This window comes from Sesamum indicum, linkage group LG2, assembly GCF_000512975.1.
Source record: "Sesamum indicum cultivar Zhongzhi No. 13 linkage group LG2, S_indicum_v1.0, whole genome shotgun sequence".
In the NCBI taxonomy this organism is placed as follows: domain Eukaryota; kingdom Viridiplantae; phylum Streptophyta; class Magnoliopsida; order Lamiales; family Pedaliaceae; genus Sesamum; species Sesamum indicum.
In genome coordinates, this window is record NC_026146.1 from 3569051 (window position 1) to 3586879 (window position 17829).

Below are 17829 nucleotides of genomic sequence, written 5' to 3' on the forward strand. Positions count from 1 at the left end.
TATCTCCAACTTAAATAACAATAGTTCCAAATTACATCCAAGCCTATTCTAGATACCGTCCTCAAATTATTTTGAATTTTTCTTGACAATCGTTCCAAAACTTATCAAATGTGTTCCAACTAAATAAATTAAATTTTCATATTGAGATACATTATTAGAAAGGTTACGGTCAATGTGGTACAATATCCATTCCACTTCAGGAATGGTCCTCTCTTAATCGTTCCTAAATATTAGGAACGTCGTCCGTCAAGACGGAAGTTGAACTGTTCCAAATAATGATTACATTAATTTCTTTAATAATTAACTGTTCCAAAAAAAAAAAACATTCCTAAATTCGGTACAAATCCAGTATTTTTTTGTAGTAATTGTATTAGTTGACTAAAATTATATTTAAATCTTGTTTATGTAGTTGGTAGATTATGATACTGAATACTACCACAAGTCTCTATTCTACAACAAGATTTTAGTTTAATATGAAAACGTCATTGTTTTAGTCTGAATTTGTATCAAACTAGAAATTAAATATGAATCATCTTGAAATGTGACTATTAACACAAACTTTTCAAATGTAATCAATTTATTTATAATTCGTTCAAATTATCGACGGGTATATACACATAGTTGGCTAAGTAAAGAATTAAATGTATTTTTTGTCCGTAAAATAAGTCATTTAAAGTTTTCTATATTTAACTTTCCGAGGTAAACTTCAATGGAAAAAAAGACTGAAAGTCACAAAAATTTAAAATATGCAAGACCCAAATACTATCCTATAAAATTAAAAAATAAAATACCAAATGAGTATAAGTTAAATATGAAAATAAAAAATACATTTAATCCAAACAGTTTCTATGTCATGTGATTACATGAGAACATAGAAAACAATTATTACAACACATATGGTACATGAAAGATCATGAATAGACATGACCTCTTCATTGACAAGAGACTATATATCACATAATATTATGTGAATAATTACCAGCAACTTCCTTATATATAATTACCTAGTCATGACTGATATTACAACATCTTCATATAGTGTATATATCCTCAGAGATTAGTTTGCCGAGGCGAAGCAGCAGTAAGTTAAAGTCATCGTCGGTCTTCAAGAGACTGAGACGAGCATAACGATCTTCCACATTGAACGCGCTACCTGCCCGGCCTATGATGTTTGCTGCCCGGAGGACTTGGTTGCAATTTGTGTCGTTTTCTCTTTCACATTTCAACCATGCATAAGCTGCCATTAACATGTAGCAGTAGTAGTGTACATAAGCTTCTGATCAACATTCAAATCCAGCATACAGAGGCATCAAGATGTTACGAGCATCTTAAAAAAAAGTAAGGAATTCGTAACTTATTCAAAACATTCCAACATACTCTTTTAAGTTAGATCGCATTAATTAAAAAATTGTCATTACTAATAATATTTTATTTGAGAGATGATCACCTGGAGATGGTCCTCTGACTCTCTCAAAGAAGTTACAGAACAACGGTGGAATTTCCTGGATGGAAAATCGTTCCGACAACACTAAGATATCACTTAGTTTTCGCCAGCGATAGCTCATTTTCTTGTATGCATACTCGAAAATTTCCCTCCCATCTGCCTGCAAAATTGCTTTCATGAGCTTCAAAGCCCTCAGTTGAGCCTCTCTTGAGATGCCAATCTCGGCTGCTTCTATGTATGACTGCATTTTCTGGTAGACATCCTCATCTTTCACAAAAGCCCATCTGTAGGAAAAAAGTACAGTTTCAGAATTTATGAATTATGAATGTATATATATACACATATACAGTTCATTTGTTAAGGCAGCATTGTAAAAATCATACAACAAGTAGTACATTTTGTCACATTTTCTGAACAAGAATGTTAGCAAAAGAAGTAAAATTGTCAAAAAAATTTCAACTTATAGAACTAAATTGCGAATATCAATTCATGCACGACCCTAAAGTTGTGTTTTCTCCTATATAAAATATCTGTGGGACTAAATTGGGATTTCAACTCTAGTGACAAATTCTTAAACGAGCTGTTCGGATAAGTAGTCTATATTACAAAATTTCAAATCCTCCGACTCACACTTAAAACTATGTTCTACAAAATCTTAATGGATTTCAGATTCTCTTGATGGAGTTATATCATTTCTCAAAATCCTTCTCTCAAATTCAAATACGTGCATTCATATCCAAACATAACATCAGTCTACTTTAATTTTCAGATTGCATTGTAAATTGAACAATGAAGTTGAAAAAAGGGAGTCGTCAATTGTTACCCGAGTCTGCTTCCAGCATGACCGGTGAACTTTGACATGGTGAAGATCATGACGTCTTCATTTGCCGGGGCTGGAATAGCTGTAAAATGAGGCCAATAGTAAACATGATCATAAATTGCTCTAACTTTTGGTCCTTGTAACACAGCCTCCCTTAGATTTCCATCCGGATTATTTGGCGAAGTCACAAACTCAATCAGGTTAGCCGTTGTATCTGAAGAATTCTTAAACAATGATGCATCTCCATCATACTCAAAACGCGTATTTTGGAAGAAATCTGTCTGTGTTTTGTAGAGCTACACAAAATTGAAAATATCAGAATATATTCATCATATGGTGTGATGAATTACGCGGAAATCACAAAATGCGATGCTATTGAACGACCACTTCATGCAAAAATTTAATCTGTCTGAAAAAGATTATCTATGTAATATAAGTAGAGTTTGTTTAGTTGAGGTTACTTTTGAAAAGAGGTGGTAATAAATATAAAATTAACTTCATCAAGTGTCCTCTGCCTGCTAGTAGTTCTGATAAACTATTCATTTCACTTTCTTTCTCTTTCATTTAATTAAACAAATACTGTGAAAATTTAATGCACATGCATCAAATGTACTTCATCTATTAATAAATGTAGATATATACGCACACGTAAAATTGCTTTTTACCTGCCACAAGTTAACTTTTTTGCAATTTTAGTCCCGTTATTTTTTATTCACAGCATTGCATTCAATAGGTGGAAAAGATTTGCAATTTCCATTAAGTTTTGAGTGGAGTTAATGCTATTTCCATGAGAAATTTAATCAAATTAAGATTTTAGACTCCAATTATGAAATGCAATATAGTGAATTAAAAAATAATGGGTAAAATCACAAAAAGGGTAATTAAGGGAGTAAAATACAATTTTTTCGATACATACATACATATATATATATATATAACACTAGACTTCATCGTCTCATAAATAAGAATAGAAACAAAAATCACAAAATTTGATACTATTGAATTACCATTTCATTACAAGAAAACAGGGTATTAGAGACGGAAATTTCGTCTCTAAAACTAGGATTTCCGTCTCTAAAACAAATATTTGAGCTATCAGAGAGATAAATATTTCATCTCTCTAATACGCTTACTTACTACTTTTTGGAAGCTTAATTAGCAAATGAAATTTGAGGTCTACGTATCCTTTTGGTATGTTTGCATTATATTTTATGATCATCTTATATATAAAATTAAATTATATATTAAAGAAGAAAAACATTTAATATTTAATAATATTTCTAATATATGGAATATGTGATGGCAACGAACCGGGTAAGCAGGGGCAGCTGCAACGACTTTTGCAGTGGACGATAGATTCATGGAAAGGGCATACACTGCTGCAGCAAGGAGTTGAGTGGATCCGCCACCAAAAATGAAGTATTTTCCTTTGGTGATTGCGTTTCTTGCAACGGCATGAGCTCTACGAATGTGGGTTTCAAGTTCTTGTGAGATGTAGGAATCGTCGGAAAACGTATAGCTCATTCTGTGCCAACCTGCAACAACGACTGCGCTACTAGCTGCGTGTTGCATCCAAAAGGGCTCCAAGAACAATGGATCCCCTCTGCACTTGGCAAACATATATAGCAGAAATGTCAAGCTTACAATGTTTAAATGTTATATATCCATTCTGCTTGAAAAAAATGGCAATGTTTAAGAACTTAATAAGAGGGAAGGATACAGTAATATATATTGTACTCATATTGGTTAAAGGAATTTAATATAATTTTAATATATTTTGAATTATATCTCAGAAATCATGAAATACTAAGATATATAAAAATTAAAGAATATACTAAGATATAAATATCCCAAAGAAAAGAATAAATTATAAAAACCTTGATCCAATTGTACTTATCTATATGTTCTATGTTTTGATATTATGATAAAACTTTATAGGATTGTGATTAATGCACTACAAAGAAATACATGATTTATAACGGATATTTTGGAATGGCCAAGGAACGGTTCAATACACACGGCTTTTGTTACAAATTTGTAACGGATAAATTGTGATGACTTCATATCAGAGAACTGATTTTGTTGCAAATTTATAACGGATAAATTGTGATGACTTCATATCAGAGATAATATAAATTTCACTAAATTGTAATGTCAAAATACAAAGTAAATATATAACAAAAGTCATTACAAAATGAAGGCCGTTATAATTTGTCACGATTTCTGTAATTGTTATAGAAATTAGGGACGGCCAACATTTCTTATAATATTCACCGTAACAAATAATGTATGAAAGGCCGCAACAAAATAATTTTTTGCAATTACTAGTTTCATATGGATTTTTTGGAACAACTCGTAGAAAAAATGTATAGTTGTCATAAGAGCTGTCCAAAAAATCGTGATAAAGTCTATGTTGAAAGGTGTTAAGAATTCCGTGGCAATACGGATGGCCGTTCCAAATGAGAAAATTATAACGGCTATATTTTTTAGCTCCAAAGGCGTACAAAAGCCGCCACAAAATTGCTTATCTATATGTGTAGTTGCAAGTTGTTTTTATTTCATTCACTTGTTCTAGAATTGAATATTAACCACACACACATTCAATATGTCTTTGATTTTCGTGCATATACACTTGATCATGTAGAAGTGCTTAATTTTTTGACCGATAACTGCTGATCTCTTAAGTTGGTTGCCCCGGTAACAACGACTAATTTAACCATTTTGTTAATTAAATTGTAGTTTAATTATTTTAATTTTATAATTTTTTGCTTAATTAGTGTAATGTAATATTTATAAATTTATAGGTCGAATTATATAATTATATATATACATATATATACGTGTGAAATATACAGTGATGTAGCATCATATTATGACAACTGAGGAGATGGTGTATGATAAGAATATCCCGAGGAGGGCAGGTCATACACTGGAGCTTGAGGATGTGATTAAGACTTTTATAGAATCGGTCAAGTGTCAGCGTGGCATATGGATGGAGACAAAATTAGGTATCCGAGGAGGGCAGGTTTTATACTGGAGTTTGAGATAGAATGGGCCAAGTGTCAGCATGACATATGGATTAAGATAAAATTAGGTGCTCGGGGAGGGCAAGTTTTACACCGAAGTTTGAGGATAGGGTTAAGACTTTCATAGAATGGGTCAAGTGTCATCGTGGCATATGGATGGGGACAAATTAGGTGCCCTTGCCGGAAGTGCAAAAATGCAAAGTTCAGAGCACCCGACGGTGTTAGTTATCACTTATGTATGCGGGGGTTTATGCCAGAATATTATAATTGAACTTCGCGTGGCGAGAAGAGGTGTCAGAGTACTTTGATGCTTTGATGGTCCCTCCAATATAGGAGGAGCAACCCGCAGCTGCTCATGAGGAAGGTAACTATTCACACTAGGGTAATGAATAACAGATGGATTGGACGCACTGGATGATCTTTAATGCAGCCTGGTCGAGTTATTTTTTCTTCTTACTACGATGGTGTGTCTGATGATGGTACGAGGTCCTACCCTCTGATGCCGGTCCTAGTTCAGATTATTACGGCGGTGGCCCTTATGATTCGTCAAGGTTGGCAGACCAGTTTTAGGATGTACTGCATGCTACCAAACCAGCCATTGTGTGGAATTGTTGCACCCAATCTCAATTGACATCTGTTACTGAGTTGGTGAATATCAAGACGGATGACCAAATTTTGAGCAATTATATGATCAAATATCCCAGTTGGCTAATAAAATATTGCCCCCTCACACCCTACTGAGGGATCGCTACAGTACGAAGAAGTTGATAAAGAATTTAGGTTTACCCGTTGAAAAAATTGATACGTGTAAACATGCCCGGATTTTATATTGGAAAGACGACATCTATTTAGAATACTGCAAGTTTTGTGGAGACGCTAGGTACAAGCTGACAGGGGAACGAGATCAAAGATTTGGGACCAAAAGCGGTTAGCGGTGACCATTGAATAAGTTTCTTCAGCTTGAGTTGGGTTAAAAGCACGGAATGTATTTGTACCATCATCATCTTCAAATAAAGTATTTTCTACGGTAGCACCATGAATAGCGTAGAGGGTATCGCGAGACAGCCCGAGGTAGAGGAAAAAATACTGCAAGAAGTCCCGGTATGCCGTTCTGAGGTACCTGCCACTTACTCTCCGTCCGCAAAGGTTGTATGCTTCGAGAGCAATTGCGGAGCACATGACGTGGCATGCCACACATTAAACGGAGGAGGGATCCATGTGTCATCCTTCCGATGCAGAAGCTTGAAAGCATTTTGACCGGACGTATCTCAATTTTGCTAAAGAGCCACGTAATATTTGATTGGGCCTTTGCACGGACGAGTTTGTGCCACACGGGTAGTACGATTGTACTTATTCATGTTGGCCCATTATACTTACCCCGCACAATCTCCCTTTGGGTATGTGCATGAGTTCTGAGTACATGTTTCTTAGAATAGTGATCCTTGGTCCTTCTAATCTAAAGCGTCTGATCGATGTATACTTGGAGCTGTTGATCCAAGAGTTGTTGGAATTGTGGCATGTGGTGTGTTCGAACATACGACAATACCGACCAGATATTCATTATGCGTGCGATGTTGATGTGGGCTGTGAACGGCCTACCCTCCTATGGGACGGCGTCTGGATGGAGTACAACCGGTATTATGGGTTGCCCAGTTTGTTTGGATGACACACGAGTATTTCATCTGCAGCACGGTAGGAAGGCATGCTACATTGACTGCCACAGGCAATTTCTACTTGATGACTATTCCTACTGAAGGAACAAGAAAGCCTTTTACAAAGAATCATGCGAAATATAAGGTTGCATGTCCATAGCTGACAGGAGAACAGATCTGTGATCTGTACACTCCTTTCCGACTACAGTAGCTACCACAAGTGGACAAAGAAAAACATCTTCTAGAATCTTCCATACTCGACAATGCATCTGATCCGACACAACCTTAATGTCATGCACATTCAGAAAAATGTGTTTCACAATATATTCAACAACATAATAGACATAATGGAGAAGACGAAGGATAATTTGAATGTTCTGAAGGACTTGAAGATTATTTTTAATCTGCCGAAGCTCGAGTTAGATGAATAGAGGCCGAATGCTATGCCTAAAGCGGTCTATATCCTAACTTACTGATGGGACTGTAACGACGAGTCGATGTTCAAGGTCGTCAAGTCACAGGGCGGTAAGTTCCTGGAGAAGCGAATCGTCGCTTGGAATCAGTTGACTCTACCGTTCTAGCTGACCAAGGAGATCTTGCGCCGGCTATTGGAGTACTAGACTAGCCTCGAATTCCAAGCACAAAGCGAAGAATAAGGTCAACCATACAGCAAATCCGAACACAGCTTCAACTATCTACCTCGAGGGATCATCTCCATTGGGGCCCACAAGCGTAAGATGATATGTATTTTAAACTATAGTATTAATTTAATTTTTTTAATTTTTTAATTTTTTAATAATTTCTTTAAATTGTTTTTGAACAAAAGGCATAACTCGGACGCCCATCAAACAGATGGAGGTGTTCGAGAAGTCCTACAAAAAGGAGAGTGGCTAATAGAGCGGCCTGAGGCCAACAGAGATCATGGTAAGTATAAAATATATAATTTAATTTTTGAATTTAAATTTTTTTTTAAAATTCCAACCAATTAATATGTTCTCGGGAGTTGTTCCTGGACGATGCAGGAACGCCAGAACCCGAAAAACAGTGATCAAGTCCCTCCATTGTCCTCTCAAGACTCAATGGCCCCGAACGAGCAACATGTGTGGTTGTCAGTAGTGGGCAACCGGAAGAGGGGCCGAGTATTTGGACTCTGTTCTGAGGGCCACCACACTATTGCTAGACCATCACAGCCTAGCAGTTCCACTGCTCCATCGCCCTTGCCACAACAACCACCGTGTCCCGACCTCGATGATCGAGTAGCGAGGCTCGAGGAGTGGATGCGGCGGATGGATCCACTTGGCCCAATCCTCTAGTGCCCCAGGCTCTAGCTGATTCCCCGGTACCCGACGGTGGTTACAACGATGACGAACATGTGGTCGATGGGGATACTGATTTAGATTAGGATTTTTTTTATTTGTAAAAATACAATGCAAAAATAATATTTTTATTTTTGTAATTAAATTATTTTTAATTTCTTATTATATTATATATTTTTTATATAATATTTCACATTTAAGAAATTAAAACTACCTAGATATAACAAAAAATTTCAATAATTTATTTTTATAAAAATAAATATTAAAATAGATTAAATACAATTGAATATTATGAAAATATTTTCTTTTGTCATTGCTTTTATAATGACTTTTGGAATAAGAATAACTGTCATATAATCACGAAGTCATTATAAAGATCGTGCAAAATATAGTTATCAATTTTGAAAACAACCGTCAAAAACGCTGTTGCTAAAACAGAATAAAAAATAGTGATAAAAACAGTTGCAAAACTAGAACCAACATACGCTTACGGAGTTACAATGGCCGCTACAAAAACTGTTGAAAAAAGAAATATAAAATTCGATACAACAACCATAACAACATAATGCAAGACCGTTACAAAAAGTATTATAGAAATCGATCCAACATTCAAGTAAAATCATACCTATATGTGTTACAAAGTCGTTCTAAAAATAATTAAATCACATTTAAATTGGTTGTTCCAAAAACAGATTCAAACGCGTTTTCTGCAGTTGGATGAATGTTGTAACGACCTCTCATGGCTGTTACAAATTGTAATGGTAATCAAGCAAGCCCGTTACAAATATTTTGTAACACTAAAAAAAGCGGCAGTAGGGGTACCCTTACAAAGGTCGCTTACAATTTTGAAAAACTATTTCAAATTATTAACTTGGCCGTTACTATAAAATTATTTTTTTGTAGTGATGGAATAATCGTTTATTTATATATTTTTTATACAATTCTATTTTTATTATAATAAGTTAATGTTTTATTTTTTTTCATTACAAATACAGGGATTTAAAAAGTAAAGTAATTTAGATATAATTTATTGAGTTGTATTTGTTAGAAAATTACCCTTTATTTAGATGTTAAACATGTATAAAATTTACTGGAGAAAATTGCAATTTTAATTCTATAACTTAGAGCAGTGGCATTTTTAGATTTGTACAAATTAATTTTCATAAGTTAGTCTTGTAATTTTATAATTTTGACACTTTTAATCATTTTTCGGTCAATTTGACTGGAAACTGCAATTTACTAGCAATTTAGTCCCACAAAAAAAGTTCATGCAATACAGAAATGCCAACTCCTTAGGACTGAAAATGTCAAGGCCCTCTAAGTTACATGACTAAAATTGCAATTTAATTGAGTCATGTGCAATTTTCCTACCAAATTGGCTGGAAAAGAATGAAAAATGCCAAATTTTAAAATTACGAGACTGAATTGCAAAAATCAATTCGTGTAGAACTAAAAATACCACATATCAGAAGTTACAAGATTAAACTTATATTCTTTTTCCAATTTTTCCTTTTGCCGCAATATTTTGATTACTTTAGTTTTCAAATAAAATTAATTCATGTGAAACTAGATTTCATAGACTTTTTAAACATAAGCTGATAAGCAAAATTAACAATATTATAACTACTTCAATAAATAAATTTTTTATAACTGGGAATATATGACAGGATACTTCCTAACTTTCCAAGCTATTTATTGTTCACCTATTATAATTTTTTGAGTACAGATTAAGTTTAATTAATAAAAAATTAAAGAAAAATATGAAATTTTAACTCTACAGAACTTTGCTACTAAATAAAATGAATTAATAATTACATAAATAATTATTAAATTATAATATTATTTAAAAATACCTCCTTTTCAATTAATTATATTTATCCAATTAATTATTAATGATATTTTTATTAATTTTGAATAATTCTATAATTATACTATATAAAACTTAAATTGTGAAAGTAGATACTCATATTAGAGAACATCTTGAGAGGAATAATTTTGAATTAATTTTGAATTTTATTTTTTAGATATTCAAATTTAGAAAAAAATAATAAAAATAAGAAAGATAATTGTTTTACACTATTACATTTTATTTCTATTTTTTTTATTAGGCTAATAAGAACATATATAAGTTTTAGAAAGTATAATAAAGATAAATGATAAAAGAAAAAGAAAGACAAATAATTAAAAATTTGTTGTTGATTCTTGTTCATTTATCTTCATATTAGATCTTAGCATGTTTCTTTATTAAAATTAGGGAAAAATATTTTTTTAACCCGTTAAGTATGCCCAATTTTAGTTTTAGTTTTATAAGTATGTCCATTTTTTATTAACTCCAGTAACTTGCAAAATTGATTAGTTTTAGTTCTCTGGTAGATTGGATTTATAATTTGCGCCAGAAAAATGACATGGCATGACACCTAGATGCGTTTTTGTTGATTTATAATCCTATATGGCTAAAATAATGACGTGGAAAACAAGTTGGCCATCTTTTGAATGGAAGAAAGGTGAGTTTTCTTCTCTCCAAACTTGCACAAAAGATGGTCAACTTGTCTTCCACATCATAATTTTGGCCACATAGGATTATAAATCAATAAAAATGCTTTTATGTGTCATGCCATGTCACTTTTCGTCACTTTTCTAGCGCAAATTATAAATCCAATCGACCGGAGGACTAAAACTAATCAATTTTGTAAGTTACTGGAGTTAATAAAAAATGGGTATACTTATAGGATTAAAACTAAAATTGCGCATACGTAACAGACTAAAAAAATATTTTTCCCATAAAATTAGTAGAGAAATTGCATAAATTTTTAATTTTACCCTTTATTTAATATTTTCATATAATAATTTAGTATTTATAAAGGAAAAATATAATAATGTTAATTTTACTTCATATATATATATATATTATATTTGTCCCTTTATAAATATAAAAATATAAATTAGAATGTTCAATGAGGAGAAACATTAAATTTTATGTAACTTTTTTGCTTACATGAGCATTTCCTTTCAAACTCTAATAGAAGGGGGTCAAATGTAAATCGAGAATTTTCGTAGGGATACAATTATAATTTCAAAACTTCTTTGGACAAAACTATAATTTAGCACTTTCAGAGGAGGTATTTATTTATCATTCTTAGTCATTGTAGATCTTACACACACGTACATATATATACATATGTGTATGTGTGTCCTTTTGTGTATGTTGAATTTTTGGCCCACGGCCCAACTCACCAAGGTCCCTCACCGGATGACAGCCAACTTGTTGTCGGCCCATGACCCGACCCGACCCACAAACCCGATCTATATTCTACTTAACCTAAATCACTGCTTAACCCTATTCTTCTATATTTTTCAGTCGAGGCCTCCTCCTCTCCCTCATTTCTATCTCTGGTTTGCTCCTCTAAAGTTTCCAATGCTATTAGAAATCTCTCATCATCTCCCCTCTTTATCTCGCTGTTCCCTATGTTCTATCAACCTATCTATCTATATATATATATATGTATGTATGTGTGTGTGTCTATTGGTCTTTTATGGTCAGAGAATAAAGCAAGAACAAAACCAAAATTCCTCTTCGTAAAATACTTTGTGAGATTTTCTCTGTGTGAAAGAAATTCCTTAGTGGAATTTTGAGTGATTCTAAGTTAAGCCTATGTGGTCTTTTTGTGGGTCTTAGTGTCTTTGTGTCTTGGTGACTTTGTGGTTTTTTGCAACTATGAGGGTTGCCGACCAGTGGTAGAGCTTGGGCATTCGATTGCCGAATTTGGCTCCTGAGCCATTTATTTTACTGGTTTCATATTGTATTATTTATCTATTATTTCGTTCGAAAATTATTGTATAAGGGTTTTACAAACCCATAATTATTCCTGTAATTATCAATTCATTTGGGCTCATCACTTTGGGATAAATTCCCAACAGTGGTATCAGAGCAAGGTCTCTGATCCTTCGCCTCGGTAGTGGTGTTTTCAAAAAACATAATATGCCAGCTATGTTGGACATGTTTTTGGGTTATTTAATTCTATATGGTACAAGAAATGAGTTGTCGCCATATTGAGCGTTTATGAGGTGGCAAGTGACATGTGGACCAATTGGATAAATTTTCAAATATTTATTACTAAAAGAATTTAAACCCTAATCTACCCACTTAAAAATATCAACTGCTACAATTTAATTTGAGCTACCAATGTAAGTTGTTAATAATTTGCATGACTTTTACAAATTGTATAGAATTCAAAATATATATCTAACAATTATTTATAAAATGCGTTATTTATTAACTTTATATTTTTTTTATAGATTTCCCGTATCTAAAAAGACAAACATCTATAAAAGAATTATTATATATAATAATTATTAAAATATATTTATATTAAAAATTCTAAATAAATAATTGTGTATAAAATATATGATATTTAAGGTATTACTATAATAAAGCTTAATATGAAAGAAGTTTCAAGTGTACAAATCACAACGTATTTATTAATTAATAGAAATGTATAAATCTTTCAAAATATATACTATATAGCAATTAATTTAATAAATAAGAAATTATGTAAAAATATAAAAATTAGCATATAAAAGTAATATATAGCTACTTTAAATATATATATGTTGTTAATATTAAAATTAGCATATAAAAGTAATATATAGCTACTTTAAATATATGTTTGTTGTTAATATTCCATTGTTAAGATAAATATCAACAATAGTTATATTCTTCTTGAATAACAAAAGAAAAGTGTATTATTAAATATTGATTTTTTTAGGTTTAATTTTTTCTTCAATATTTAGTAATATCAATATAAATTTATATTAAAATACTTAAATATATAGGTTATAGAAGTATTTCAACTATAGTGAAAAGTTTTTGCAATTCTAAAATAATATATCGTAATAAGAGGAAAATTATTGACAATATTATTTAAAACATATACATATATAAATATATGTGATCTTAATTTAGTAATAATCTAAAAATTGTTACTAGGTATTTTGATGATGGCTTAACTGTATTTTTTAATTCTGTAATTATATATAGGTATTTGATAATTTAGGATTTGTTTGGTTCAAGTGAAAGATGAAAGGGGGAGTGAGTGTAAAGAATAATAGTTTTCCTTCAATTACTCGTGAACTATTTGTTATAGCAGTGTGGTTGAAAGAAGTTCGTAAAATCAAGGGTTTGGAATGTCTAGTGGCAATCTGTCAAACTAAAGTATGAAACTTATCGAGGCTTAATTTTACTTCAACAGTATGTAGGCTCTGATTAAAGCATGTGATATGACTATTAAACTTTTATCGTAACAGGGCAAAATGATTACTAATTGACTTTAAGGACCAAAACCACTTCTATTTTGAAGATATAGGACTAAAATCCTTAAATTCAAAGTTAGAGGACCAAAATTGCTAACCTCTTAAAGATATAGGACCAAAACAACAATTAAAAATTACAACTTAGACTGCCACATCATCAAATTCAACTGAAACCCCAATTTAAGTGCTGACATAGCTGATGATGTGGAATATTCTGACGGATTGGTTGATGATGCAGAATTTTCAAACCAAATTGTCCGAAAATGATTAAAATTGTCACAATTCTAATATTACAAGACCAAATATGAATTTTAATTTGAATAGGACCAAAATTGCCATCCCTCTTAACTTACACGACTAAAATTGCATTTTTCTTCTTTTGTAAATTGAAGTATTAAGTTGATAAGTTACATACCTACAGAACTAACATGAATAATGGGTAAAGTTAACTGATTAAAAAAATAATTTTTTTGTATGCTTTTATTTTATAAAAAAAAATAGTTATTTATCCCCTTGTGTTTTTTAAAATGAAGCGATTTACTTACTTAAAAACTCAGGGCTGGTTCAATTGCCGCATTTTAAAAAAACATAAAGGGGTAAATATCTATTTTATTTCGTAAGAATAATCAACTCATTTACAAGATCACAAGGAGTTGACTTGCATTTTTCCATAAAAAGTAGACTATATATACTCACATTCGTAGAGGTCGAAGGCACATAACAAATTCGCATACACACAGAAACCATGGAGATGAGGCAAATCAGAAGGAAAACCTGAGAGCATCAGCAGCACAATCAGGAGAAAAGAGAGAGCAGTCAGGTCCTCCATAGCATGTGTTACACTCGCAAACAGGCTTCCCATCCACCACAGCTCCATCCAAATAAGCTCTTCCATGCCCAGAACAAGATATCAACGCCACAGCTTCTGCTTCTGCTGCAGCTTCTTCAGCCCAATTACTCAGCTTCTGCTTCTTCCACTCATCACCCAAATAAACATTCCTCACAAGAAAGATATTAAGAGCAGCAGAAGCCAAAAGGCACACACTGTAGAAGAATCTTCTAATCTGATTACCCATCATCACCTTTCTTCTTTTCCTTCTTTTGTATATCCCTCTTTTTCTTACAGCTCCAATATATATTTGTGGCCTGATGACTCAATTGACATTCATATTTAAGATAGAGTTTTAAGTTTCCAAACTTGATGTTGAATAAGGACTAGTACATTTGAACTACTATAAGATAATCATTCAATAACGACAAAAAAATTAGTATCGAACTAATTAGCAATTAAAATTTTGTGTTGCTAATTTACATTACTTAATACAAGAATACTTGCTAGTACATTTGACAATGAAAATTTATTTGCTAATAAATTTAGCAATGAATTGTTTCAAGGATATATTAAATAGTGTAAATTAGCAACGATGATTTTATTTTGTTAAATTAGCTCGACGTTTATTTTGGCATCAAATTTTTTTATAGCAAATGATCAATTTTCTTGTAGTGATATGCATGTTGGAATAAGGACCCTTTGGGACTTTGAGATAGAGTTTGTAGTCTTTCAAATGTATGTGGGATAAGGACACCCATCAGGAATAGGGTTGAGTATATCCATAAGCAGGGTACATGGTTGCGACCAAACAACACAAGTGCAAGTACAGTGAGTTGGGCACGACACAAAAAGTCTCCTCATAATACTCTATCACCCAAAAAGTGGATTATTCTGATAGCAATCCACCAAAGCGAATAAGCAGTGTTCATGGATTTGTACAACAATTAAAGCAAGTTCCGGCATGAATGATCTTGAAGATTTGGGCATTACTTACACAGCCTACGTGGATGCTGACGTGGCAAAAAATGGTCAATTACCACCCACCACCACCACCACCACTTCATAGCCGGCCTCCAACATCTTTTCCAGCGGGTCTCCAGCCATGCGCCCCACCACTGAGCTCGTCGTCCGACATTGAGTCCAACCTTACAGGATGTGTTTCAATCGAAGTTCAAATACACCCCTAATTGCTGAATATAATCTTGCCCTAAAATCTAAATTTATTTTCTCTCTCATCAAAATTCGCCGCCGTCTGACCTACTCACTGTTTGATACCACCACCAATCAACTCCCCATCTTCTGAATAGTTGATTGCACCAAGGCACCATTTTCGTCCACTATCTAGCCTATTCTCATCGTTTTCATTGTCGCCATTTTTTTGCCTCACCCATAACTAATTTTTTCCATCATATCTCCGCTACCACCCCTATGTTCTCCTCCTCGTAGTGCACACATTCCTCCGATCAGTTTCTGTCAATAGCACCATCCACGTTATGGCCTCCTCATCGATTGACTTCTCTTATATGTTTTAATTTAGTGGCAATTTTAGTCCTATACGTTTTAATTTAGTAGAAGTTTTGATTTTCTTTGGCCAAAATTACCTGTCAGCAACCACATAAGATGCTACATGTTTAAGTTGAGATCAATCGGCAACCAGAACCCTAAGCTCCAATATGTTCGGCTAATTTTTGGGTAATTTTAGCCGAAAAGACCAAAATTACCACTAAATTAAAATATATAAGACTAAAATTGTCAGTTCAATAGTTACACGCGTAATCTTGCCACTCCCATATACTTACAAGATTAATTTCGTAATTTTGCCTAATTTTTATATGTTAGACTATTTTATTTTATCCATTATTTTTTAACATATATATATACTACTGCAAGCTCTTACATTAGTGCGTTCTTGGTTTATTATCCTTTGGAAAGCTAAATGTGAGCAAACATAGGTTTTTAGTGACTACCCACGTCAACTTTGATGCTGAGTTTTTGCTTGCATGCATGCGTGTAGCATGATCTATTTGATTCTTTTGACAAAAGTTTTACCCCTTCATCACTGTAATAAAAGAGAACAGTGATGAAAAAATGCAATAAAGAATGATAGATAGGAATAAGGAACAAAATATACTTAAAATGGTTAATTAGCTAATATATAGTTGAAAGTGTATGTTCGCTTCATATATAAAACAAGGTTTTTTCGACGAAAATTATTGTCCAAATTAGGTCGAGTCAAATCGAATCAATTACATAGTAAATGTGATATATCTGATATGTGATTGATCATTTTTCTTCAATTATATATTAATCACATATCAAATATATTACACTTGCCGTATAATTTATAATTTTCAATTTAACTAAACCCGATCGGGGACTAAAATTTTCCATTTTTTCTATTACTTCACATCTTTATATGTGCTAAGTTTATTATCATATAATTTTTATGTCGTGCTATGTTTTGAAATAAACTTCTATTATCCATATAAATAACAAGACTTTTTCCTAAATATTGTTTCACTGAAAATAATAATGCAGTAGAAATAACGTTCAAACTAATATCTTAAGAATACAAAATTTCCAACTATAGATTAGCTAATTAATCATTTCAAGTATTTCAACTACAGTGAAAACTTTGTATAGACAATTCTTATTTCTAATATAATAATATATTGTAACAAGATCAAAATTATTGAGAATGTTATTTACAACATATATATATATATGATCTAATTTATTAATAATGTTAAAATTGTAAATTGATATTTTGTTGATAGCTTAATTGTAATTTTGCTCCTGTAATTACAGGCATTTGATGTTTTAGGATTCGTTTCGTTCAATTAAGAGGAAAGGGGAAGTGAAAGGGAAAGGGAGAGGGAAGGGAAAAGAATAATAGTTTTTCTTCAATTATTTGGTATATATGATTGAAAATGGAGTAAATATCAAATACTTTTTCTTATTTGGTACAAGAAAAATAAATTGAGAAGAAAACACTATTTTTATAATTTTATTGATTAATTCTTTCTTTTTTATTTTGTATTAGTAAATAAACAAGTCAATATTATGCTAAAATAATTTTTAATTAGTATATTAGAATTTGTAAGATTCTTTTAATAATAATATTCATCAAACAAGAACAAGAATATATTTTAATAAAAATATTGATAAAAAATAGTATTGTTCATTTATTTCCAAATTATTCAATTAAATAAAATAAAAATTACTATCAATAAATTAAATTCAAACATCAACACATTTGTTGGTGATTTAGTTATCTTTTTTAAAAAATTATGTACCGGTATTATCAGGAATGAGAAAAGAATTGGAGAAAAGTTATGTATACGGGTAACAGAATAAATAAAAATAAAACATATATTTTTTTGTCTTTTCGACCTTATATGTTCATTTTTCTGCCTAATTTAATTTGGA

The 17829-nt window shown here is 32.0% G+C and overlaps 1 protein-coding gene across 1 annotated transcript; it reads right to left on the bottom strand.

Annotated features, from left to right (window-relative positions):
- LOC105178758 (tryptophan aminotransferase-related protein 4-like) lies at positions 830–14706 on the bottom strand. The gene is made up of 5 exons (XM_011102306.2): positions 14343–14706; positions 3576–3867; positions 2268–2560; positions 1448–1728; positions 830–1237 (listed from the first exon to the last, which is right to left on the bottom strand). The coding sequence occupies exons 1-5, from the start codon at positions 14645–14647 to the stop codon at positions 1032–1034; spliced, it is 1377 nt and encodes a 458-aa protein (XP_011100608.1). The 5' UTR covers positions 14648–14706; the 3' UTR covers positions 830–1031.

Excerpts from the sequence above, each read along its gene's own strand:
- LOC105178758 (XM_011102306.2), bottom strand. The coding sequence starts at position 14,647 with ATGATGGGTAATCAGATTAGAAGATTCTTCTACAGTGTGTGCCTTTTG. Across the intron at positions 3,868-14,342 it reads TGTGCTGCTGATGCTCTCAG|AGGGGATCCATTGTTCTTGG; the intron begins GTTTTCCTTCTG and ends TGCCAAGTGCAG. Across the intron at positions 1,238-1,447 it reads AGTCAGAGGACCATCTCCAG|CTTATGCATGGTTGAAATGT; the intron begins GTGATCATCTCT and ends TGTTAATGGCAG.